This window comes from Scleropages formosus, chromosome 3, assembly GCF_900964775.1.
Source record: "Scleropages formosus chromosome 3, fSclFor1.1, whole genome shotgun sequence".
NCBI lineage: Eukaryota > Metazoa > Chordata > Actinopteri > Osteoglossiformes > Osteoglossidae > Scleropages > Scleropages formosus.
This window is the reverse complement of record NC_041808.1, coordinates 1,229,170-1,256,573: the sequence shown is the minus strand read 5'-3', so window position 1 is coordinate 1,256,573 and position 27,404 is coordinate 1,229,170. Positions and strand designations below refer to the sequence as shown.

Here is a 27,404-nt window from a genome sequence, read left to right as displayed (position 1 = left end):
CGCACTGCTCTCACTTCCTGGGCGGAGAGCGCTCCCCGCCGCCTCACTGAGGTAACAGGAACCAGAAATCGGGGAGGTGCAGAAGGAGGGTGTGCGTGTGCGTGTGTGTGTGTGTGGGGGGGGAGACGCTGGAGGAGCTCACAGATCGCTGTGTCGGCGGCAAGCTCTGACTGGTGGAGCAGCTGGGGCTGCGGAGACGAGGAGCTTCCTGCTGCAGGCGGGGGGGAACGTGGCAGAGTCGGAGGAGCAGGAGAAGCGCGTCCGTCCGGGGGACTCGACCCGGGACTCGACCCGGAGCTCCTTTCTCAGCCGCGATCTTCTCCGGCATGGACTGCAGCACATCTGCGCTGGCTTTCGTCTCTCGGACATCGCCCTGAGTCGGGGGGAAGGGCGACTCGTTCCCCTCCCATCGCGACCAGGAGCTCCGGCCACCGGGCAGGTGAGGGAAGGAGCCCCCCTGCGGAGGGGGTGGGAGGGTCACCGAAAGGTGTGTTTCTGTTTCCCTCGGACGGCCGTCGTGTTCATTGGGGGGGGGGTTTGGGAATCCCGTGTGGTGCTTGGAGCTGCTTCAGAGACACACAGGACACACACACATCTTTCATAAAGATACATCCACGCACACTAGTTTTGACTGATACATCTCATCATTTGTTGTACTTATTATTACAGTGTATTTGCCGCTTATTTTTCTCGACTCGATGTTTCAGTTACACCCGTAAGGGCTGCGTGTCCATTCTGTCCATGTTCTGCACAGAGGGATTTACTTCACTCTCACTGCTGTGTGTCCATGTCTTGTGAGTGGATTCTCGCCTGCAGAAGTTGCTCTATTTCACCCGCTCGTGCTTCCGTTCCTCCTGCATTGGGTCGCGACCCGAGAGGCGCTAACGGGTCAGCGTCAGTGTCAGCGTCCATGTCCGTGTCCCTGTCGGGGGAAACGTATGTGGCTGGAAGAGGACACGCGTCCTCACCAGTCGAGAAGTTTGGTGTAAAAAAGACCCGACGGAGTGGAACGGTGGAGAAATGCTGGGATTGTTTGCAGCAGTGAGACTCCCTGGGGAAGGAGGTGTGTGCGTGTGTGTGTGTGTGTGTGTGAGTGTGTGAGAGAGAGAGAGAGGACGGGGGCAGGGAGTGCTGACGCTCCGGAGGTACTTTTAGGGGGGACGTTGCTTGGAGAGGCAATAATAGACGGGAGGTAGTGAGTCGGACAACTTCTTTTCCTCTCTTGCAGCGGGACCCGGCGCTCGGAGGGGTTTTCCTGGCAGCCCTGCGCTCGCGTGATCCCGACCCATTTGCCCATGTGTTTACCGCACCGAAGCGAAAGTAGCGCGGGGTCACTCTGGGAGAGGAGCACAAGCGCTTCACCATGCTGCACCACGGTGCACCTCTGAGGCAGCCTCTGGGCACCGCTGCGTGAGTCAGACCAGCGGAGGGGCGGTGACTCAGCGACGCCGTCGACGACCAGCAGCCGCCCATCTCACCCCTCGCTGGGTCCCAGAAGCGGAGAGCGGGCCGCTCGTGTTCCAGACCCGCGGAGCCCTGGACCGACCATGATGAGGGCCGGCTGCTGGACGCTGGCGGCCGTGTGGCTGCTGGGCGCCGTGTGCCGGGGCGCCGGCATGTCCACCTGCAAACCCCTGGACCTGGAGATGGTGAAGAGGAAGCGCATCGAGGCCATCCGGGGACAGATCCTCAGCAAGCTGCGGCTGGCCAAGGAGCCCGAGGCGGGGCAGGAGGGCGAAGGGGGGGCCGTCCCAGCGGCCCTCCTGTCCATCTACAACAGCACGGTGGAGTTCAGCCGCGAGCAGGCGCTCAAGGCCCAGACTGTGCCCGTGCAGGACGCCGAGGAAGAGGAGTACTTTGCCAAGGAGGTGCGCAAGTTCAACATGAAGCCCGGTAAGTACCGTCACGGGGGCACCGCAGCGGGAGGAGGCGGCGCTCCGGAGGGCTTCCTCGAACCCGTTTCCCTCCGTGCGTTCCGGGCAGGTGCTGCGGCTGAATTCCGCTCACGATTTGGGGCAGCAGGGGGCGTAGTGGTTAGAGCTCTCGCCCTCTGCTTGAAGGACCTGGGTTTGAATCCCACCTCCTGCTGTAGGTACTTACCCTGAAGTGACAAGGCAAAATTCCCCAGCTGTATAAATGGGTCAGTCGGTGTGAGTAGCTTAATGGTGTTACGCTGTCGATATAGAGAATGGCATCGGATGAATGAAAATGTGATAATCATGTCATATCTGAGGTCTTCAGGAGTCCCGTCTTCTACTCTCTGAGTCAAGATGAGATTTTTCATTTTTTTTCTTCTGGCCTTAGGATAATTAGCCTTAATTTATGTTAATTTATTCTGAAGCATTATTTGTCACAATGTGTCACAATTTGCAACAATGTGTGCGGTTTATCATTCTACACTGGCAACAAAATGAGCAGTGCGTTGCGTGTCTGAAGGAGTTAAGGGAAGTAAAGGAAATGTACCGTGGTTTTTTTATCAGTGTGAACAGCCTTCGCAAAAAGAGCGTGTGTGTGACAGGAGGAAAGACGATCCGAAGACAAGTGTTTCGTAATGACATGGTCGGGCCTGACTGTGAACAACGTAGACGGGAGTGGAAACAGGGGGCCCAAGGACCGAGGGTGCAAAGCCAGGCCTCACACACACACGCACGCACGCGCGCGCACACGCGCACACACACACCCAGTATTTCTCACAACCCAGAGCAGCGCAGCTTGAAGGAAAACAGTTCAACGCTGAAATGTTGTCATGTATGAGAAACTTTGTACTACAGCATTACTGTAAATATGAACAATACCGTCTTCTTTCATCATGATGGGGGGACGTCACCGGTGCAGAGCCGTGTGTGTTTGTATGTGATGGATAGTGCATTATTATTATTATTATTATTATTATTATTATTATTATAGGGGGTGCGGTGGCGCAGTGGCTTTGACCGGGTCCTGCTTTCTGGGGGGGTCTGGGGCTCGAGTCCCGCTTCGGGTATCTTGCGGCGGACTGGCGTCCCCTCCCCCTCCAGCCCTGTGCCCTGTGTTGCCGGATTAGGCTCCGGTTCACCGCGACCCTGTTCGGGACAAGCGGCTTCAGCAAGTGTCTGTGTGTCTTATTATTATTATTTTTCTTACTTTTTTTTTGCTCAGTCAATCACTGTCCTTCCTGCACTGTGTTGCTCTGGGAATCCAGGATATTTTCTGTTTCTGTCAATAATGAGATGGTTTTATGAGAGAAATTTGCATATGGCCGCTGCTCAGTCCTGGAGTCGCAGCAGATGTGTGTGTGTGTGTGTTGGGGGGGGACTCTATGTCCTCCTCCCTGCACACCTCCCCCCTCGACCACCTATTCTGCCGCCTCCGGCTCGACCCGCGTCCCTCGGCCTCTTCAGAAGGGGCACCTGGCGAAAGCGAACCAGGCACCAGGAAGAAAAGGGTTGCGGCAGGTGGGCGGAGCTTTGGATGGGTGATAAGCCCCCCCCCCACCCCGCTAAACATGGACCGCAGGGCTTCCTGTAACTCGATCGCAGCGTCCACTCATGCTCCCCCCCCTTCCCCCCTTCCCCTGCCGGGGGCCCGATAACCAGGGACTTTCTGGGCCCGTGACCTGCTTATCGCCGTGGTCCGACTGGCGCCCCCTTCAGGACGGGGACCTTCGGAAATGTTCCCCTCGTTATTCTTAGAAACGGAAATGCAGGAAGCTGCTCACACCGCCCGGGGCCAATGTGCCCCCCCCCCCCACCATTAGGGTGGTCAGGACCGTGGAACGCAGGACACTAGTTCAAGTCCCCACAGAGAGGGGCCCTCGGTCTGTTACTGACCTGCGCAGAAGTGAACCATAAGTCTATGTCTTAAGTCCTCTTGAATAAAGCGTTTCGCTAAACAGCATCAGCAATATAATAATAATAATAATAATAATAACATGCCTACCTGTCCATATACAGTTTACCCTCACCCACCTGAAGGGACGCCAGAGTTACACACGTCTCGGAATACACATCTGAAGGGAGGACTTGTGTGTGTGTGGGTGGGTGGATGGGGGGCTTGCAGTAGTAACTCAAGGTTTATTCACCGTTTCCCATGTTGTTCATGTGGTTCCTGATTATTATTAGAAATTCAAACTGTTCACTTTTTCTTTGTGAAAAACATAGCATATGAGGGAGTCCATAATACCTTCAGATTCAAGGCTTAAGACCCACAAAAATATTTTTATTCTTATTGTCATCATCATCATCATCATCATCATCATCATTATTATTATTATTATTATTATGGAAAAACTGCCACATACAAAGAGGCAGCAGGTGGTGTAGTGGTTAGAGCCACTGCCTTATGCTCAAAGGACCTGGGTTCAGATCCCACATCCCTCCTCCTGCTATAGTACCCTTGATCACGGTACCTACTGTGTGTTGCTACAGTAAAAATGACCACGTTGAACAACTGGGGAAGTCATGGTAAGTTGCCTTGGAGAGAAGTATTAGCACCGGCGGGGGCCGGTGGGGGTTGGGCTCCAGGAATCCTGTTTCCCGCAGCTGTAATTACAGAGCCGTCGCGCTGCCTGTCCCAACAGCTGTCCTCACTTTACCTGCGCAGCTCCTCATTACCCCGAGAGGGGAGGGAGACACGCCCTGTGGGGGGCGCTACCAGGTGTGCCCGTCTCTCCTCTTCCGTTCCTAGTATTTCTATGAATTAGCAGCAGGAGGGAATTGGGTCGCGGCAGAACCATACAGATACATACAGTAATATGGTACAAGGATAAAGGTTACAGTGTTTACCACGGGTGGTCAGGTGACACTGTGTCTAGCAGGTGGCGCAGTGGTTAGAGCTGCTCCCTCGGTCTTGAATGGCCTGGGTTTGAATCTCACCCCTGGCTGTCGTGTCCTCTATCAAGGCACTCACCCTGAATTAGCACAGTTGAAAATGTGCGTGCTGTATAACACGGTGAATCTCTGTATGCGGTGAGGTAAATGAATAAAAAAAGTGATATTTCTGTGACAAAAGAGTAAATAAAAACCTGTGTTTAAATGCAGCTCATGTCATATTGTACTATAGTACAAGTGTCCTCGGAGATGCTGAGGCCCCCACATTTAGCCGCTCTCTGTGTACTTTTGTGTGGACGGCGCTCATCGAATGTGGCAGAGGGACTGAAATGAAAAGGTGAGGCTGCGGAAAAGTCCGGAACCCAGCGTGGACAGGTGGGTCTGGAGCACAAAGAGGTCGACCAGGAACCTTTCTCACGATGTCACGTTTGTTCGATGGCGCTCAGACTCGGGTTCCACCTCTACAGGATGTCTTTACAGTGCGGAAAGAGCAGCTTGTTAACCCACCCCCAGGGGTGCAGAGTTGTTGCCCTTCAATTCACCCCTTTAGGCAGCAAGGTCATTTTTACTGTGGTAGTTAGGGAGGTGGGATTCGAACCCAGGTCGCATTGCTTGGCCTTCCTGTTTTAGCGTCCTGTTGGCTCAGACAGGCTGTACCGCGGTACTGTGGCAGGGCCGCAAGAACTCCCTCGTCTCCTTGTCGGTGTGTAATTACTGACGCACGTCCCGCGGTAATTTCGGCTCAGACAGGCAGAGACAGAGAGCCGCACCTGAGAACCTGGGATCGAGTCAGAGCAGGGGGTCGGAGCCCTGGCAGAGCGCCCTGCGTCGTCCCCTCGTCGCGTCTCTAGGAGGGACCGAAGCAGAGTTCGAACCCGCACTCGAAGTCCTGCTACGTTTACCGTCATTTATTTAGCTCCTTCATAATGACAGCTTTTACTAGAGTAAAGCACTTACCCCCAGTGATGGTGTTAAATATAAAAGGGGAGCTTGGTGAAATTGCAGTTTTAAAGATATAACTAAACACTATATATGTATATATGCGGACTTTATACATATATATATACACACACACATCTGTACACTACGTATACTGGATATACTGTATATTTATTTATGGTGCCGCTGGAACAAAGTCTATAACTATATTCTGCTGTTTAATTTATTTACTGCGCTGATACTTTTCTTCAGGGGACTCACAGCGATAAGCTACCCGTTGATGTTGACCTGTTTTACTGTACTACCCAGCTGGGTAATTTTTACTGTGTCAGTTCTGGGTAAGTACCTCACTTTCTGAAGGGGTCAGTTACTGTAAGTAATGTTAATACGGTAAATGTCATGGAGCATCACTGCGAGCGAGCAAAGCCTCCCAGTGCTTTCCAAACAGCGCCGTTTCCATGACGACGGACTTTGTGCCGCCGTTATTCGTTTGTCCTTTTGTCGCTCCTGCAAACCCTCAGCTGCTTCGCACCCGTGTCTGACTTCGGACCCGGGACCCGCGGTGTATACGCACAGCTCATGACCACACTAATGGGGTCGCGGGGGGGGGGGGGGGGGGGGGGGGGGAGGGGCTGCTTGATTATCTTCATAAGAGGGAGGAAGCTGAAGCAAAGAATACAGAAATTCCTTTCAATTTTGTCAGTACGAAAAAATCATGCTATGTATTGATAGTTGCAGACTTTGCGTAAAATAGCGCAAGTAAGTAACCGATTGATCGATTGACTGATGATCCCCAAATACTGACATTATTTTTTTTGTTTTAAACAATTTGGAAGCACTCGAGAGAAACGCTGCTTATGATCACAATGTCGTGCTGGAAGATGGTGCGGCGTTTTTGACATCTCCTCACCAAATCTGCATTGATAACAAAATACCTATGTTTATGTTAATATTGGATATTTCGTTCAAATAAATCACTTCACGTATTGAAATATATCTTGTTTTTAACAATTTAGCCTCCACTCTTCCCCACCTTTTCAGATTGTGGGAAATATAAATGTAAATGTGTAAAATGTAATACTGCGATGCGCTCGACTGTCCGGTCACTGCAGAATCCGGTCAGGTTCCCAGGGCTGACGCTCCTAACGCTGCTAGTGGTACCTGTCAGCCCTCTCTGGAGACTGGAGGGATGCTTGTGCCTCCTGTAGACATGCTGCTGGGGTGTTATACCCGCCCTGGAGAGCGCTCTCAGTGTGTGTGTGTCTCGGAGGGCAAAGCTGACTTCCCGCCCTCCCCCGCAGTCCAGAACAACACCAAGGAAATGATGTGGTTCAACGTGAGCGAGATCCAGGCCAACGGGGTCAACGTGCAGCTGCTGTCCATGGCCGAGCTGCGGCTGCTCATCAAGAACCCCAACATCCCCGGGGCCGAGCAGAGGCTGGAGCTGTACAGCGGCCTCGGGGACCGCGAGCGTTACGTGGGCACCCGCTTCATCACCAACGCCATGAGCGACCACTGGCTGTCCTTCGACGTCACACAGACCCTGCGCGAGTGGCTGCTGGGCACAGGTGAGTCACGGCCGCGAGTTGCGCCAAACCTTAGACCTCCGGTCCACGGGAGGCCACTGGAACTCGGATGACCAGGCGTTCATATCAAGTCCAAATAATGGCGGCAGTGGTTAGAGCTACGGCCTTACGGTCACCTCCTGCTCCTTCACCCTTGAGCAAGGTGCTTGCACAACTGATACTGTAAAATTACCCTGCTCTATAAATGGGTAAATCATTGTAAGTCACCTTGATGAAAACCATCAGCTAAATAAAAAACTAAATATATGTATCTATATAGATAATAATCTTGTGAAATACTTCACAAGTAATTTCTCTGATCATATGAGTGAGGATCACGTCTCTTTAATATTTTCATGGTACCGGCCCTTTAAAATGACTAATTAGCATTCATTAATGTTTGTTTATTCTGTGCCATTTAGTTACCGGTCTGTATAAATCAGTGTAAGTGGCTTAATGTTGTGACTGATTTTGTCAGCTAAGTGTGAGCTAAATATATAAATGTAAATGTAAAAAGACCCTGTGATATGAGCCAGGAGTCCGTGCTGTAATATCCATCAAATGCGGATAATTCCACGGATTCGGGGAGCGTTCCCATGTCCCCGTGCGGTGTTGTTACCGCATCATTGGTGAAGCATCACTCCTCCTTCTCTTGGTCTCCTTGTGCAGAGCAAGAGCAGGTGTTCCAGCTGAAGGAGCACTGTCCCTGCGGGGAGTCCAAAAAGGGGCTCTTCTTCTCCGTCTCAGGTAGGACAAGGCTCATTCGGTCTGAGATGCGACGCCACACTGGTGTCAGCAAGTGATCCCACACGAAAGCTCATATCAGGGTGTAGACGAGGTGCACGAGGTGTGTGCAGAACGTGCACCTCTGAGGGAAGACGCATGACACTGATTCCAGAGATGAAGGCCTCTTAGGAGACATTTCGGAACCCTAGGGCTTCAACCAAGTCTTAAACGGTGGAGGATCCGTGTTTCTTTCACAATGGATAGTCGTGACGGTGCGAGGAACCAGAGGTCACATGGTGGACTGGACTTTGAATCACCTCTTTTTATTTGCCGCTCTCCGCCGTACGTTCTCTAGACGAGGCTGCACCGAACACGTCGGGATTTGGGGGAACCGACTCTTCTTTGGGGAAGCGGGTTTTCATTCTTTAAAGTGACGCGAACCTCTTGTCTCGACGGATGTCGCCTGACCTCCTCCCACAGGGATGAGTACAACCAGAGGAGACACTGGCATTTTCTCCGAACTCATGCAGAAGCCCCATCTCCTGGTGATGTCCCTCCCCGCCGAGCGGGCCAGCCACATGAGCTCGCGCAGGAAGCGAGCCGTCGACACGGACGACTTCTGCACAGAGTGAGTCCTCGAGTGGCCAAAGGGTTTTCTGTCTACTTTCGAGAAAATCCAGATCGTTATTGTCCAAATGCCATGCCCTCGTGGAACAAAAGGCGTTGCCCCTGGAGGAGCATAACGCATATAATGCCTTGTTTTCTCCACTATTACACTGGACATTTGTCCACAGTCACCTTGAGATGTTCTGGAATTCACGCATTTGTAGCGGAGGGAACGAACTCGGTTTATTCAGTCAACCGTTTCATATTTGCTATGAATTCCTGTTTTAAATAAGTACTATGCTGTGTTTGCGATTACCGTGGTCGCGATGTAAGGTATTCGTTCAAGTTTAAATCAAGGTCACATACAAAAACGGGAGTCGACCAAGTAAAAAGGTGTCAATGTTGAGTACATTTCTCCCGTGTATAGTTCACCCTCTCTGCCCCTATAGTTGTTTTCAGCCCTTCTCGCTTTTGTCTACTAGGAAAACAGAGAACTGCTGTGTGCGGAGATTGTACATTGACTTCCGGAAGGATCTGGGCTGGAAATGGATCCATGAACCTAGTGGCTACTATGCCAACTATTGCATGGGGTCTTGCACCTACATCTGGAACACCGAAAACAAATATTCCCAGGTAAGAGTGCGGAGGAGTGGCACACGAGTGTGCGCAATATTTTCGGTGTTGTTCCATTCGGAATGCGTTGGGAAGCTTTAAGAATAGGGAAAGTGGCGGATTTTCCAGTGCAGCTTTCAGAGTCGCTCTCAGTGAACGCTACTTCCATCTGGTTGCATTTTAGCGGAAGGGTTGTGATTTGTTGTCTTAAGAACTGTTTAGAGTCAGACTCGAGGGATGAAGAGACGGTCACCCGGCTCGACTCGCTTGATTTATTTGTCTGTTTGGCGTCTGTGTGCTGAGTCTCAGTGCTTTGGAGTTTGGGGGCTTCCAGGATATTTAAAGTGGCTTTTCTGGGATTCCCTTCTGGGTTCCACCCTCGTTCAGCTCCCTTCATCTCCGAGCACTTTCCCCTCCTCGGTAAACACATGGATGCAGAGTCCAAAGGGTGTCATAAGACTGACGCTTTGTTTCAATCTGTCAGTGCTGAGACCATGGTGAGCCCTTGTCACCTCTCTTTGACAGATTCTGGCTCTCTATAAGCATCACAATCCAGGAGCATCGGCCCAGCCTTGCTGTGCACCCCAGGTGTTCGAACCCTTACCCATCCTATACTATGTGGGAAGACAATACAAGGTGAGTGTTCAATACGACCAGCTTGTATACAGTGAACGCACCGTGAAAGAAGCTCTATTGAATGCTTTCGTGCTTCTCCAAGTCAGGGTTGTGATAGTGTGGAGTCTCTCCCGGAAGCACAGGGTGAAAGGCCAAGCAGAGTACTCCCTGGACGGGACACCAGCTCAACTCCCAAAAGGCAGTGGTTCATTATGAAAGCCCTTCAGATGATCCTAACTATTTCTGCTGCATTACATAACAGACCATAATCACTCCAAAACACTGATGACTTTCATGCCACATTTGTATCAGTGTGACACTTGACGTTTGGTTTTCTTCTCTATCATATTTTGTTTCAAAACATTAAAATCAAATTATATAGTTTTAAAATATTTTAAAGAAAAATGAAAAAGTGAAATATGTACCAGGCTAGTATCACGTTTTGGAGTCATTTTTACCCTTTTTTGCAGGGAGATTTGCTCCACTTTCTTCAGATTTATTCAATGACCCTTGTGGATTGAAATGTGTGATTATTGTCTCAGATTCTCAGTGGGAGTGACATTAAAATCACTAACACTAGCATTATGATTTTAACCGGGCCAGAGCAGCTCATTCACCTTGGTTGCTCTCGATTCAATGAACACTGGCCATTTTTCAAGAAAGAGAATCCCTACAGTGAGGTGTGGTGGTGGCAGCATCATGCCGTGGAGCTATTTTTCATAAGCATGGACTGGGCATCTTGTTAAAATAGAAGGAAGAATCGATGCTAAAAACTGATGATTGGCAGAAAATTCACTTTCAGCAGAGAGTTATTCGAAGCAGAAGGCCAAAGCAACACTGGAATGGCTCAAGACCACAAAGACAAATGCCCTACAGCTCTACCGACAACTTAAAGTAATTAATACTGAGGTTCAGAGTTTCCCGCTGGTGTCTGGTCCAGAGTCTGTCTACCTTACCTTGTGCCCCGTACTTCTGGGCTACAGTCCGAACCACCGTGACCCTGACCCGGACACGCATTTAGAGCAAACAAACGAACAAATGAACACAGGCACAGAGGTAGAGTAGAGCAGCGGATAGCGCAGGTGGGCTGTGTGATCAGGCCTAAGTCTGATCCCCATTGATTTTGTTTGGAATTTGCACATTCTCTCGACTGGGTTTCCTCCCACAGGCCAAAGACATGTGTTTCAGGTGAATTGTTGACTCTAAATTGCCTTTGGTGTGTGTGGGGCTACCCTGCGATGGACTGCCATCCTATCTGAGGTGTAACCTGCATAACCAAGCTCCCTTTGATTCTGGGATCAGGCTCCAATCCCCCAGGACCCTGCCATAACCCAAGTGTTAATTCTGAGTGAACATGTGACAGTACGTGATGTTACGTACCTTGACGTGGTTGTCATCTCATACCAGGTGGAGCAGTTGTCCAATATGGTAGTGAAGACCTGCAAATGCAGTTAATGACCAGATCCTGCCGTCCTCAACCCCTTTCTGACCCCTGCAACGTGGACACAGCGGGCGAAGAGAGGGGTACTGCGTCGTGGAGGAGGGGATCATGAGAAACCGACCAAAAAGACGAGAGAAAGAGAGAACTAAGTGGGACTAAGCTCATGGCCAGGAACGAGGAACTGGAAGCTACTAAAGTGCCCTGGACCTGTAATTCATGCTTCCATGTGCCCTCAGTTAGGAGAAAAAAATCTACATAACAGAATAAGGACTTTGGCTTTAGACCTTTATATCATACACATTCTTTATATTTGTAGTTTTTGTGGATTTCGATTAATTTATTTTGCGCCTTACAAAATAGTTGTATAGGATTTTGGAATGCGTTTTTTGGGGGAAAGTCATTACCATTAAAAGCTTTCAGGTCAGAGGGGCACAGAGAAGAAGACGGTAGATAAACTGGGTTAGATGGTGTTTCTTGAGCTTCATGGATTTGAACCTTTCTGGCAAAATGTGCCAACCCATGATTTGTGGGGGAAGAGTACACTGGACCAAACCAGTCTGGACACTACCGGGCCCTGTGGACGCTGGAAAGAGCCGGGCTAAAAATCATCGAGGTCCCACCTTTGGCCAAATTATGTCTTGTGTTTCTTGGCTTCACACAAGGGATTCCATACACAGGTGTGAGTGAGGGTTACGAGAGATGCTGCAGAAGGTATCTGTGAGGAGGGGCGCTCTGCACTCTCTCGGAGACCAGCAGCAAAGCAGACTGGAATAAGAATAGGTCGGAGCAGCTGGGGGCTCGAGTTCAGCGGCGCCGTGTACTCAAGGCGAGCCAAGTCCTCTTTCCGTTTCCTCCGCGCATCCATCACTTGCAGACACGGGTGCGAGTCGGCGCAGGATCAACAGTGGTCACGCATTGTTGTAGGTACTTAGGAAATGCTCTTCTAAGTTCACACTTCAGCGAAGAAAGCCAAGGACCGCACTCGAGGATGGAGCGGAAGGGGACCTCCGGGGACTCGAACCCGCTGGTTATAAATGCGCTCCTTTTAACCTCCGTGGCACTTGCGTAGGGGACTCGGCGGTGGGCCGACCAACGAGGAGCCGCTTCCGCCAGGAGCGTGCACTTTAAAGAAGTCTTTTACGATGGGACGCCGGGGCTCCGCGCTCCCATAATCCCCCAGCAGCCTGAGGATCGGTGCCCGGGGCCTCCAACCCCCAGTCCCTCGGCCACCGCCCAGTTCAGGTGCGGCAGGTCTCCTCGCCCGTCTGTCAGCCCAACGTGGAGGTTCACGGTGCCGCTCCCTGATGCCTGTTTCACTTTCACATAATTTAGTTTCTTTCCCTTCATTCCATAGGTGAGGCTCTGCGGTCGAACCCTGACTCGCGCGTCCTGTAACGACTCTTCTCCATAACGCATCGTGCTATAGTAAGGCAAGAAACGGCATACATGTTAACACTGGTAGTCGTGTTTTTATTACTATTTAAAACGTATTATTGTTATTTTTAGGAAGCTTTACTTTCATATCGTCATATTCAGTTCTGTCAACAGTTACATGTAATACAGCTGCACAGACGATGCAATATACACATCGTTTTACTGTTTAGCTTGTGGAAAGGAAGCGGCCCATCGTCCTTTACCGTGTTTCTCGCATGTGTAAATGTGTCGTTCCTCATGTTCACGCAGTCACTGCAGTCACTGTGTCTCCAGGTAGTTATTTTGAAGGATGCAAAAAAAGACACTTGTTGCACTCAAATCACAGTTTTTCTGGTGTAAAGTTCAGGAGAGCGAATATGAGCTCATGCAGCACTGGCTCATCACACACCGCTTGACACCCCTCCTTGTCCAAACATGCTGTGTACTCGCTGGAGGACACAATGTACACGAGACATCATTTCAATAAAATGTCTTTTCTTAAAATCTGCGCGCCATCTCTCTTTTGCATTTCTTCAACATTTCCGCTCTTTTGCCTCCCCTTTTATTCATTTTGCCCGTACTTTTCCTCAAATAAACAATTTTAGGCTCCTTACGGTGATTTACCTTTTTATACACGAGGGTAATTTTTATTCTGCCAATTCAGAGCAGGTATCCTGATCAGGGTACAGCAGGCACCTCCGTCCCTTGTCTGCTGACCTTACTTTGTGTCCCTGTTGTCTTCAACAACTGAGCAGTAAGCAGTGTGTGTTCTACACAAACATGTCCTGTGTCCCAAGGTGGAAATCAAAGGCCCACAACCCTCAGCTGGAATGTGGGTGTGGCTATGGCAGGCCACACCCACTAGGAGTATGACCACGCCCACAAGTGGCATGGCCACACCCACAGCGAGCCTGGCAACACCACTCTCTGCCTGGTGTGGGATTGTTACGAGGAATCGAGTACCAGGTGCAGCCAGTTCAGAGGATGGGGACTTTAAAAGACAGACTGGGAAGTAAAGGTTTTTAAAGGTTTTTTTTATTTCCCCCTCTTTTGGTGAGAGCACTGAGTGAGCACTGCTTGAGCACTGCTTGGTGAGTGTAAGGTTTAATTTTGGGCTGTCCTGTTACTTTTGCTTTACAGTCAATTGTTGCATGCTTTGTGAATATGCAGGGAGTTGAAATTGTTTGGTTACTGTTATTTAAGAATTACAGACAGAAGGAAAAAAGTGGGGTAAATTCACTCCCTGCCACCTGGTCTCTCCTTGAACCCAAGACCCTTGCATGTCCCATGGCACTGGGGATGTGTTCCTGGGACAGCTGGACTAGGAGCTGATGGGGAGGGACTGCTTGCGTGGACATAAGTGTGTGTGTGTGTGTGTGTGTGTGTCTGTGTGAGAGACCGATCCCTCCTGGGAGGGAGTCACCTGGCCACGTGGCCCAGGAAAGCGGCTCAGAACACGCCCCAGCCTGTTGCCCCACAGTCCTGCGTTGACAGCAGGCGGCACCTGTGTGGAAAATTAAACTCACTGTCTTTCTCTGAGACACACACACACACATACACCCAGGCATTCTGAACCCGCTGACACTTGCTGAACACACAAGTGTACACAGCGCACCCCGGCGTGGGAGGAACGCGCTGACATGGCGCTCGCCATCACACATTAACACCTTCGGGACCACGCTGTTGACAAACTGCACGGGGCCATCGAGGTAAAAGAGTGTAACGATAAGTGGCTAGCGGACCGCAGCGAACTTTATCTTGTAGGGCTCAAACGGAGCACAAGTGCGTGTTGCGTGATGGAAAAAGTTCCGTATCGAGGTGGAACCGCTTTCGTCGATGGAGAAGACCTCCTCTCAACGACTGCAAGAAGGGTTAAACGTGGTAAAGAACACGTGGCTCCAGGAAAGGGATGGAAGAACGGAGCTGTCGCCACTCTCGGGTCAGTCCCTGGAGTCGTGAACCCGCCGCACATCCTCACCAGCAATTCAGCAGTCGAGGTGCGGAATGACACGTATTCACACACTACGCTGGAGCTGTTCGCCATCGGTCTGCCACAAAGACGCACCTTCGCATTCACACACTTCTGAAACGCACACGATGGCTCACACGCTCCTTCGAATCAACTTCGGTCATCGCCGCAGGTTGTAAACCTTCTTCCTGGAATTTATGATCTGTCGACCACATTTACCTGCAGTGGTACCAGGTGTGTGTGTGTGTGTGTGTGTGTGTGTGTGTGAGAGAGAGCTCCAGACTGTGCCATGTGATGCTTTTGTTTCTTTTACGCTCTCATTCAATCGTTCATTCGCTTTTACACTCACACAAGTACATGAATCTGAGGAAATGAAGCCGTTAAGATGCAGTAACAGTGGGGGTCACGACTGTGTGTGTGCAGACTTGGCCTGAAGCTGATTTTAACACAGACGCAAGTTGTGAACGGGCCCAATTTGAGCAGCACACAACACAAGTGTTGACCAGGGTCAGGACTCGCATCTACGTAAACGGACGAGCGGCAAGAAACCCTCAACACACACACACTGCGAGTGCCCAGCGTGGCCTTGTGTGGAAGGTGTCTATTTCTAATTATAAATAATGTGCTCAGAACTGCTGACTGCCCTCCCGTCAGAGCACTTTTTTTCCCTTCCGCATTCATATGCAATGGACCGCCTGTATGCAGGCGGTGCGTTAACCGCTTTTTTTAAAAAAAAACAAAGCGAGCTGTAGAACAATGAAAAGAAGCTGTACCTGCTCTGCTTTTCTCAGTCTAATGACAAAACAAAACTCTGCGGTTGTTAAACGTCACATAAATCTTGCCTGCTGCTAAAGAGCCTTGATGGGGCTGTAAAACATGTTGTCCTCCACTGTTTCACTCCGCAGAGGGTTTCCCATCATGTTCAGACCGCAGCAGTGCAACAGAGACGCGCTGACAGACCTCGACCGCAGCGTTCGCTCACACAAGAGTGGCTCGTAACCTCGGAGGAGGTGTTTCTACCCGGGATTTTACTGCGCTCACCTGGTAATTTCTCTCCCGAAAAGTGTGCTGACCTTCTGAACGACACAGCGTGCCGCCGGTGAATACGAATAAACGTGCGACGCTAACTTCCGTTTTCCACCTTGGGTCCAGGACCAAAGTCCTGAGTGCGGTTGCTGACCGCCTGCCAGCAGCTCCCTTTCCCCCTTTTTCCACTCTGACTTTTCCACGCGAACGATGCTTCTTGCCGCACGTGTCGACCGCGAGCGGAAGCGATGGGCTGCGAAGGGCGAGTCCCGAGCTCCCGCTTCCGTATGGGAACTTCCCTCATGCTCCATGGACTTGTGAGCCTAGGGGATGGGGGACAGTCCTCCTAACAGCAGGAGCTTCTCTACAGAGATCAGGGTCACGTTCGTCACGGTCCAGAAGGGTCTGGCTCATCTGCGGTGCAGCCGCTCCCCGCCGGGGTCAGTCTGGGTTTCCGCCCTCAAAGCTCTTCCGGCACCTCGTTCCCATGCACCTCCCACACGTTGCGTTCCCCCATCTGCTGAGCGACGTCACCGTGAACCCCGGATTCGAATCCTACCTCGTGCTGTAGGACCCTTGACCCAGGTTCTTTCCCTGAGCTGATACAGTAAAAATTGTCCTGCTGTGTACATGGGTAAATTGGTGTAAATCAGTGTAAATGCTCCAACAGTTTCACTTGGGATGATGATGATGATGATGATGATGATGATGATGATGATGAATAAATGTTAATAACTGTGCCGCCCCTCTAAAAAGGCAAACTGCGGTAACTGCTCTCCAGTTCCGTAGCCCACTTTGCCTGCCCCCCATTAGTCAAAACTGTGTTGGCGAAGCTGATATTCATAGTGCGTGAGAATATTAGAAAGATTACAGAAAAAATTTGATTAGACTAACAGCACAGTCATTCCAGGTAGGTATGGTGCTCAAGGCTATTACGGTGGTTGGTGAGATTCGAACCCACTACTTCTGGGTCCAAAGGCAGTAGTTTGAACAGCTACACTTCCAGCCTTAACTACACACCCCCTTACCCCCCTACCCCCACTGGTTATGGTTGTTTACTTTGATTACACACGAAACTCATTAGTTCTGTATTATACCGTATGTCTTCTGTGTGTGATGCATGCAGCACTATCGTGTTAAGAGCAATATGGGTGTGTTACATACTGTAACCCACAAGGTAATTATTGTGAACAAGGGGATTCACATGTTATTATAGGGCACGAGGAATAAACTTTGATTTGGACATTTTTTAAAGGGAAACTGGTCCCCGTGAAGCCGGAAACCGACTCTGTACTGTAACTCTGTCCAGGTACGAAGTTAAGTAGGTAAGAGACACAGCACAGTGACAAGGTGAACACATTTATTTATTTTTCTCCAAAGCAACTTCCAATGATCTCTATGTAGTGTTATCAGCCCACACACCTTATTCACCGCAGTGACTTACACTGCTAGATACACTACTTGCACTGGGTCACTCATCCCTAAATCAGTGGAAAACACACTCTCTCTGTATCACTCACACACTATGAGTGAACCTGAACAGCATGTCTTTGGGCTGTGGGAGGAAACCAGAGCACCCAGATAACTTGCAAACTCCACCCAGACTGAGCGGGGATTAAACCCACTTCCTCTCACACCACCCAGGGGCCCTGAGACAGCAGCGCTACTCGCTGTGCCACCCAGGGAGTAACAGAGGACAGCTGCTGGCAGGTGAGAGTGGGGACGCGTCCACCTGCCCTTCACTTGTCTCCTCGGAGGCTCGCACCTGCGCCGGGGCCCCTGATGACTATCGGAGCCGAAGCCAGCGGACCGTGTCCCTCTCTCTTCTTCAGGGCCCTCAGCTCTGAGCGACGCTCCCCAGCACCTCCTTCTTTACCACACCTCCAAAACGATGAAGGAGCAAAGCACGGTAAACGCCTCTCTCAGGTGACGGAGCACTGGGTGCTGAAACAATACACACGCAAGAAATGATAGGCTTCTCCTTTCAGAGGTGCGCCGCAGACACACACGCTCTCCTGCGATGCATTGCAGCGCAGTACCGCGCAACACGGTAAACATGAGACGAAAGCAGTGTGGATCAGGTAACGCGATCCCTGCCGCAAAGGACACACTCGCATAGGTGTGTAAATGTGCGGAGGCCGTGGTTTCGCAGGAATCCAAAACAGCCTCCAGCTGCCTTACATATTACTTATACACACACACACACACAGAGTGGCTTTTGCCTCTTGCACATACTGTGCTGCACTGATCTGCACTCGACATGCGAACAAGAAGGAATTTGTGGCTTTCGGGGCGTTTCGGAGGGAAAGGAGCCAAACCGCAGGGCCCGGCCGAGGGAGCCCTGCCTATGTGCTGCGTCCTGAGACGGTTCCGACCATAAATAAGCGCGTGGGGTAGCAGGCGCTGCAGGGGCCGTGGGGCGGAGCTCCTCCCCGTAGTCGCCGGGAGATGTAAAGACTGAGGACATGGACTTGTGGCCGAAGGCTTTCGGTTCCAGTTCCAGGAGCTGCTCTTGTACCTTTGAACAGGGTACTTAACCGTGATTTCCGTCTGTGGCCCAGCGAAACACCGGCACTACCAGTATGTACCGTGTTGCGGTGAAACCCTCTCTCTTTACCCTCCGTTACTTTAACGTTGTCTCGCGTCTGCAGTGTCCCTTGTTGCTTCTTAAACGTGACTAAATAAGAAACCCGTTCCGACTGGATGTGTGTACCGTACTTGGGCAATACCGTGGACCGTGTTTTACTGTGTCTGGTAAACAGCGGGAGACGGCGGCCGTACAAACGAGCGAACGGTAGGTCAGTCGACCGTATCGGGCACTTTGAAGGGAAGCGCGGTATTTTTACATTGCGGTGTCGTATCGATCCCGAGCGCCTCCGACTCCTGCTCCGCGCCCCTCATGTGTCCTGATCTCCCCAAATCCCATCCTTAACTCCAATCTTATGTCTCACATGGAACGCTGTGCCACCCCCCACCACCACCATCGTGAGGGGTCCAGGCTTCCTATAGAGAGCCTCAGCTGCTCCTGTGGTTCCTTCATGAACTCTGCTGGGGGTGGGGGTGTGATGAAGAAGTGTCTCCCTAGGTCAGGGATAAATGTGCAAGCTGTGAACGGTCATGTTTCCCTCCTGCACCCCATTGTGGCCTCCTCCTCCTCCTCCTCCTCCTCCTCCTCCTCACCACACATTCCCCAAAGCAGGGCTCAGTCCGGCTTGTGTGTGTGTGTGTGTGTCTGTCTCATGGGGGACTCGTGGAAGCCCCGTCCCGGGTTGTAGCGAAGCCTGAGAAACGCTGGTGCACGGAGAGACGGAGGGCGGCCCGGAAAGCGATGACTCACGCCCGGGTTCGGGGGGATGGGGGGTTCACAGGACTGAAAACAAACCTAAAAGGGGGAAAAAGCACCGGCGTCGTAATGAAAGATGAAATCGGATGGGTGGAGGTGTCCCAAAACGAGCCGAGTCGCTCCCGGTGCCCACCGTGCACAGCTGTCTGTGAGACAGTGGAGGTCACGGCTGGAATCTGCGTCGTGTTTTTGGAGCCCCTTTCCAAAACACACACACACACACACACACACACACACACACACACAGCGTAGGGGGAAAGTGGAAGGGGAGACGGCCCGCTAACTAAACCCAGACCACATGACACAAACCTAATTGAAGCCAGGTGGCTGGAAAGCCGAGTCCAGCATGTGGACGTTTCCGGCTGCGCTGGACAATGTGGGACACCTAGGAACTGCAGGACGCTGTAAACTGGTCCAACGGAGATCGGCGTCCTTTGTGCCCTCGGCTCACTTCTAGCTTTCAAATTCGTCCGAAAGCAGCAGGGACCAGATATACAGTGTGTTCGTGACTCGGTTTCTTTCGTAACTCCAGCCGCCACATCACAGCCAACAAAGGGTTAATAATAATTAACTTAATTTCCTGTAAGAATTTGTTAGAACACTGGGTAGCTTTCATAATAAAATAAGAGAAAGGCCCTCGTTTCTTAGCGCTCGGTCCCGATTGGCGAAGCTCCCAAGTCGCCGGCGGCGACTGTAACGTGACGGGAAGAGCAATCAGTGGAGGAGACGGGAGGATGGAAATAGTCCAGAGCAACATCCCATCCCCGTCCCCGTCCTCGCAGCATGTCGCTACCTATTATTTTTGTGCCGTGTCTCTCGGGCGATGTCCTTCATCACGCGTTCGAGGCGTCCTGCTTTTCTTGCTTGTGATGTCACAGTCGGGTATAAAAGCGAAAAGAATTACGAACAGACTCGTCCCAGTTGTGCTCGTAGCTTGAGAGCCCAACATATAGTATATATACTGTGTGTGTATCTTTTTTTTAATCATCCTGGAATCAACTCATGGGCACTAAAGAATAAACATTACATACATTTACTTAGCAGACACTTTTCTCCAGAGCGACTTACAAGTGATACTATGTAGTATTATCAGCCCACACACCATATTCACCATGGTGACTTACACTGCTAGATACACTACTTACACTGGGTCACTCATCCATACATCAGTGGAACACACACACTCTCTCTGTCACTCACACACTATGGGGGAGCCTGAACACCATGTCTTTGGAGAGTGGGAGGAAACCAGAGCACCCAGAGGAAGCCCACACAGACATGGGGAGAACATGCAAACTCCACACAGACTGAGCGGGGATCGAACCCACATCCTCTCGCACCACCCAGGTGCTGTGAGACAGCAGCGCTACTCGCTGTGCCACTGTGCTGCCCATATATATGTATGTATCTGTGTATGTGTATACTGTATATGTATATATATATTCATATGTATGTGTATGTATATACAGTCTAATACATATGTGTGTGTGTGTGTGTGTGTGTGTGTTGCGTGTATGTGTTTTTCCAGTTTTCCTGGAATCAGCTGACGGGCACTAAAGAATAAACACACACTTTTACCCCAGAGGCAATTTTACAGGCTCTTCGAAAAGTTGTCCCGAGGGCCACGTAAGAAACACGGTGAGCTCGGCGCCCGACGCCCAGCGGCACTCAGCCACGCGCCTCGCTTGCGGCCTCAACCCTCCGCGCCGTGTAACACTCTTCTCGGCTCGTAAAGGCCGCGTTCGCGGCCCGCCGTGCAACTCGCTGCGCGCCGCAGCGACGCGTTTCCGCCATTCCGATGGGGCCAGAGCAGAAATCGCACGGGGGGATGGCGAGGGAGGTCCGTCCCGGAAAGAGTAGCGAGCGACGAGGACGGTTTTTATGAGCTGTGGCCGCGGGTGCCGGCGGTGGACGGGGGGTCCGGATCGCGTGCCGTGCGTGAAAGAGCGAGGCCGACGCGTCCCTTTTGTTTTCTCACGTCACCGATGGGGACCGAGGGCAAATTCCTCGTTTCGTCCGTGTCCAAACATCGCCCGCAATCTCGATGCGCGCCGCTTTCAACTCCCGCCCCCCTCGGCCTCCTCCCGTCCTCCAGCTTTTCTTTCTTTAGGATCCCCCCCCACCCAAAGACATAAGGCTTATTTTCTCTAATTTGTCCTTTCCTGTTTGGGGTGTGTACCCCATGCCTTTTACCCTGGTCAGCGCGCTGCCACGGGGAGGGTCACTGGAGGTTTCGGTCACGATGGCACCGCACAGGAGAGCGGAGGAGATAAGCGGAGACGTAAAAATGAGAAACGGCAGAATAGATATTATTGGATTCGGGGAATTCTTGCAGCGTCCGCGGGGAGCCGGCGTTCGGCTTTTATTTATTTTTGTTTATTCTCGTTTCCTGAAACCTTTCGCGGCTTCGAGCGTTTCGACGTTGGCCGTGTTGCCGAAACAAGAATCCCGTTGAGACGTACAACGGCGGACCCCTTCTGTGCTCGAGTTCGCTGTTTCTGGTCAGGTTGTCATGAAAACCTCTTGCATGGGGTGAAAAAACATAAATGACTCCTTTTAAAGTCAAGAAGGAAAACACACATAATCCCTCATAATGAAGAGGTCAGGATGAGCCGCTGCTGGGTTCCTGGAATGGAACTTTACATTCCTTTTTTAATCTAAACCAATTATGCATTTACAAAATCATCGCCTTAATCCTTTTTAATGAGGCTGTGGAGCAGCTCTGTTGTGGAAATGGTTTCACGCACAGTCCATGACAATCCAGTGCGCCACCACATTTTTTTTGTCCGTTTCGCAGCATGAAAATTAAAATTGGCTTAAAACTCAGCAAAGCGGAGTTTTATTTTATGATAAATGCACATTTGCTAAGGAAGCATTTTAAATTCCCCCACGTCATGTCTGCTGTCTTCTTTCGTCACATTATGTTGTATTTTGTCGTCGCAAGATTACTGACATGTTTTGTGGAAATGATTTAAAAACGCTGCAATGTCCAGTCAGTCATGTGATCGAACTAAGGGGGGGGGGTGAGGTGTAACCTCGACGTCGGGCAGTTACTCCTGGCTCGTTCTTCGAAGGGTCTGAGATGATACTGGTCAGGACTGAAAACCTTCCTCAGATCATGAAGAATTTTTTAAAAGGCTTTTATTATAAATTAAAATATAAAGAAAATTTATAAATTAAACATTTAATTATTTTAATTTTATATCTATTCATATCAATATAAACAATTATTAAAAGGGCTTTTTTTACGAATAAATCCTTACATTATTAAAGACCTCTCGTCAATATCGCCCATTGGTAAACTCGGGTCCGGACCCATCTGCATCGTCATCTCCTCTGTAAGCGACGGCACGCGCTACGTACCCCGAGCCTCAGATGCGGAAGAGGAGCTAAATTTTGTCACTCGCGATAAATAACTTGGGCTGTTTCTCAAACAACTGCACGAGAAGTATAAACAACCGCACCGCACAATATAAACACCTTTTTCCTGCGCCGCGTGGACGAAGCCAGGAGCGAGCGGGGTTGAGTGGGGGGGAGGGGCTCGGGTTGACCTTACCGGTGTAAAGGTACAGGTAACGGCAGCAGCGGCGCTTTCCGCTGGCTACGCGTGTCACGTTTACCCACCACACACTGAATCGCCACCGGTTGCCCAGCTCCAGGAGGGGTTTAGATCACTGCGGAATGCTGATGTGGCCTCCGGCGGCGGTAATTGCCCTCTGCCCTGGATGCGCACGCACAGCCGCTCGGGCGAACAAATAGGCACCCGCCGAGAGAAGAGAAACCACGAGACTACCGGGACACCACAATTAAAGGTCCCCGCCCACCCGGCGCACTTCCCATCATGTCGGGTCAAGGCGGGGGTTGGGCTGAGGAAGGCCCTTTGCCGTTCGTGGGGCTCCGTGAAAGCAGGGAGACAAAGGATGAAGGAGAAAACATGTGGGAAACGGCGGCGGCTCGTCGTGTCGGGGAGAGAAAGGGTCTGATGATGTTATCTCGTATGCCGTTTGAAGTTCTCTCCACCGCAAAATAAACATGGGTTTCTAATAAGCGCCCACAGCAGACTCCCCACACCTTCCCGGCGAAGCTCTGCAGGCCAAAGGCAGAAGGAGGGAACGCCATGTGGGTATGTTTATTGGATGACTCCGCGTCTCAGCTATTCCAGTTACTAAAAACAATTACTGGTTATCCATCAACATTTCAACATGGGGGGTAGCGGTCAAGGCGCAGACCCCCCAGTCCTCCAAACCACACACACGCACGCTCGCACGAGATGCCTCACTTTCTCTTAGAGCAAGAAAAACCGAAAGAAACCCCGCGATGGGCACTGATTCACGGCCCGTGACACACGTGGACATCCATCAGAAAGTTGGGGGGGGCTCAATGCTCAAAGACAGCTCATCGTGGGGCGCCTGTTAGACCGAACGGTATTTGGGTCGACAGAGTCTGCGGTTGCTCTCTCCTCCGGAGCAGTTGGTAAGCGAGTCGCTCCGAGCTACGTTTACTTTCGGAACACCGGCTGTTCGCACGGGAACCCTTGACCTCCGTTTCCCCCTGCTTTCGCTCCTCTGCAGTCTCGGCGTAACCGCAGTTCTCCCGTTCTTCAACTTTCTCAGGACCCGTAGCCCATGCGTTCGACACCCAGGAGGGCTGCAGTCCTTCCGCCTCCCACGTCGCCTCTTCTGTTTTGTCTGCGTCCTTTCGTCTGTCTGCCGCACACCCACATGCTTTCGTCTGCTCCTCCGTTCGCCCTCATTTCCCTCCATTTTCCTTTGGCTCTCCATCTTCATTACCCTCGAGCCGTTATTCTCCGCTGAGCCGCTGCCAGCTGGAGCCACGCACCGTGTGTGAAGAGTCTCTGATTCGCCGGCGCGGGGCTGCGGGGGGGGGGGGGGGGGGGGGGTCGCGGTTCCAGCTAGAGAAAGTCCCACATTTGCGGGGCGTTTTTGGGGAGGCGCGGAAGGAGCGAGTCACTTTCCTCTGATGCTCGCTCCCGTAGAGAGCCACGTTAGTCAGGCTGCTCCAGACGAACACATACCCTGTGTGTCAGGGGATTTCTGCCTCTCTGTCTGTCTTTCTGCATCATCGTCTCCGACTTTCATCTACCCCTCGCTCCCACGTCTCCTCCTGGGCCTGAAAATGACCTGACGTCGGAAAGGGAGCATCATTACGTTATCGTTACGGTTCATCCTCTAGGTCCGGTCTGGTCAAGCGATTGACCATCAGTTCCAACACATAATAAGCATGATTTTAAAAAAATCTACTAATATGACAACAATCTTGGGTTATACAGAACTGTAGTGTTTTAACGATTGGAAGAGAACGACGTGGTGACGGGATGGATTGAAGGATCAAGGAGAAGAGGAAGACCCGCAATGAGATGGCTTGATACGTTCAGTTCAATTCGATTCAATTCAATTCAATTCAAAGTTTATTGTCAGAGTTGACAACAACAATGGGGATGACGCTGGACGAGCTCGCCAAACTGGCACCGAACCAATTTTAGCTCTTTAATTGGTCCATGTCACCATGACTTGAACCCCAGTCGATGGCACTTCACTAACTGACAAGTATTTTAAAAGCACAATACTTTATTAAACTCTTTATATTACAGGGTTGTATGCTGGCAAAGCCACTGAAACATTTTTAGCAAATTGTTCCTCTTTGTTCGGTCTCCTTCCACCTCTATAAACAATGAGATGATCTCAAAGACAAGGTGGAGGCTGGTCAAAGGAATACCTTCTAATTCTGCATTACAGAAATATATACTGTATATATATACTTCATGTTATGTATTGAGATGTGTCTGTTTTAAGTGATCTTTTCTTTAAAAACAATTTGTTGCCAAAATGACAGCCTAACCAGCAACTCGAGGAAAAATTACTGACAGTTCCATCTTGGAAGAGGGTGCTGCCTTTGACACTCTTTACAAATTTACGTTGATAATAACATGTTTCTAAAGTTATTAAAAGTTTTATGTAGTTTAAGTTTTAAACCACTTCTAATATTGAAGTAGTCTTTTTAACTGTTTGTGCTCTACTTTGCCCTTTTTTGACAATTTCTGGAAAACGTACTTTAAAAAATACTGTGATGTACTGGACTGCATTCTAGTATCACTGGTCCCTGGAGGTACGGTGATGCACGCATGAGCCAGCGATTTTTATTCAGGATCACTTGTGATTTACACCCAATGTAACCTTTTCTGTTGTTCAATACTTTAAACAGAGCAAATCGGCTTACTATTCGTATTCGAGGCTAGAAAAGTTGGGTCCCTTATAGAAAGCGAAAAGGCAGCAGCAGGTTACCGTACGAGCCAGTGTCCTTAACCACCTCGGCACCTGCCGCCTGGATAGCCATTCGCATGCAATTCATTTTCGGACAAAGTTCAAATGTGTTTTGCAGATGTAGGCAATTAAACTGTTTATCCAGATGGTTTTTCTCCGGTACGCATGCCACACGTGCTCACGCAGCATCCAGTCACAGCACAGCTCATCCAGGCTGCTTCCATGTCTAATACTGGTGTCAATGGGCAGGAAAGAAAGGGAATCCCACTTCTGACACCATGTTGTACTACTGTTGCCGGTTCAAACGAAGTGCACAAAGCCTATTTGGAGGGACGCTGTTATTTTTTCTGCTGGAGACTTTACTACATCTTACACAACATAGTGAGTCCACTACCACTCCTGTTTACACACCGCAAGTGCGTCAGGCAACATTTACATACGTGGCGTGAATCATACATATTTCTAACAAATAAACCGTTCGCTATATGTCATTACGTGGCGAGTGTGTGTGCATGCTGTGAGTCACTTTATGGAGACACCTGACCTCCTCTTTGCTCCCTCACATTTGCTTCCCAGAAGTCCATGCAGAGCGTCCAGCTGGCAGGAAGAACAGCACCACTTCAAACGACAGGGGAGAGAGAGGAGATGACAGGGGCGAGCGTGCGGACATGACAGCCGAGAGAGGAGGCGGGGGGTCCGGAAGGTGGGGGGGGGCTCTTTCACATGGTTACTCCTTTGAGCCTCGGGGTAAACGCAGTGGAAACGTACGACAGAAGATCTCCCATCTGCAACTTGTAAAGCCACGACTCAGAGGTTTCAGCCTTGTCATACCTGCTGCTCATCTGCGTGCGAGAAGCTTTAAAGTAAATACAACGTAATCAAACCCTAGGGAGGGTATTGTGGTTCCGGGCGGGCATGTGCCACCCTCACGAGGATGACTGGTGCCCCCTTCAGGATTTTCCTGCGTAATGTGCAGCTTTGACAGACTACGGAAGAAAAAGCACAGCAGTGTAAATATTTACAGCCTTTTGTAATGTCAGAACACAATGAGCCGTTGCGGTAGAACACAGCAGATGGCTGTTGTGAAAGATGCCACAAAGCACACTTGGTAAAAAGAAAACTTCATCGTTACAGACCAGACAAAGCAAATTTATGTGTGTATGAGTTTCTCCGAAGCGACACGGTACAAATGGGCACTGAGTGACTCACGGTACCATCGTTGTCACGGTGTGACTGTTCCAATAGCTGCTATGGATGTGACATATGAATAGGAAAATAAAAGCAGCAGGTGGTGACGGACTGGCACACGAAGGTTTCGGGAGATCCAGAGGGACACGGGTCCGAAAGAGATGAGTCTCGAGACATTTGTTGAATGCGGAACCCGTGCTATGGGCGTTCCGTGTTCTCGCGCACACACCGCGGTTTAAGGCCCTCCTTCAATCCCCTCTTGGTCCGCATCGCTTGTGGTTCCACACGGTGCTGGATTTCGACTTCCATCCTCCTGTTTCAAAGCAGCAAACAAACGTTTTGCCCGTCTCGGACCGATTTCCCAAAGTCTGACGGCTGAAAGCACCCAACAAGTACAGCGGCTCCTCACGCAACCTCTTTATTCCCCGAAGAAAAGCCTGTATGAGATGAAGTTCACAAGATCGTTCACCATGTCTTTCGCCAGGGTGTGTGGCTTCACTATGAATGTTGGATGCTGGATGACCTTCACTTGACTTTCATCGCAAGGTTAATGCCGTCTTTATGCCATTGTATCACAGTGACACTCAACCACCACTTCTCCGGTTAAAGGTTCTTCAAAAAATAATAAAAACTCCCCATGCTGACGAAAAGGTTGCACATATGCCACTTAAATCATGTCCGTTTCAATCTTCATACTTTCAGTTGCGCATTCAGCAGTGTGGCTTTTATAAACCCTTAAAAACGTGACGGCCGTTGCTCATTTTAATGGGAAAATGACCTTTTTTCCCCCCCACTGTGATCGGACTCTTATTTCTGCTATCGTCCTTTGTTAATTTGCAGTCCATTTTACGTACAGACAACTTTCTAGCTAC

At 50.5% G+C, this 27,404-nt stretch overlaps 1 protein-coding gene across 2 annotated transcripts; it reads left to right on the top strand.

The window, feature by feature from the left end:
* The first annotated feature begins 44 nt into the window (after positions 1-44).
* On the top strand, positions 45-11,353 carry LOC108924734 (transforming growth factor beta-1 proprotein-like). 2 transcript variants are annotated; one of them, XM_018736280.2, is made up of 8 exons: positions 45-439; positions 1,229-1,893; positions 7,049-7,315; positions 7,982-8,059; positions 8,519-8,666; positions 9,127-9,277; positions 9,782-9,892; positions 11,279-11,353. In XM_018736280.2, the coding sequence occupies exons 2-8, from the start codon at positions 1,548-1,550 to the stop codon at positions 11,324-11,326; spliced, it is 1,149 nt and encodes a 382-aa protein (XP_018591796.2). In that variant the 5' UTR covers positions 45-439; positions 1,229-1,547; the 3' UTR covers positions 11,327-11,353. The 2 variants fall into 2 exon arrangements, with proteins under 2 accessions (XP_018591796.2, XP_029106533.1); XM_029250700.1 differs by lacking the exon at positions 45-439 and adding an exon at positions 455-487.
* The last annotated feature ends 16,051 nt before the right edge of the window (positions 11,354-27,404 follow it).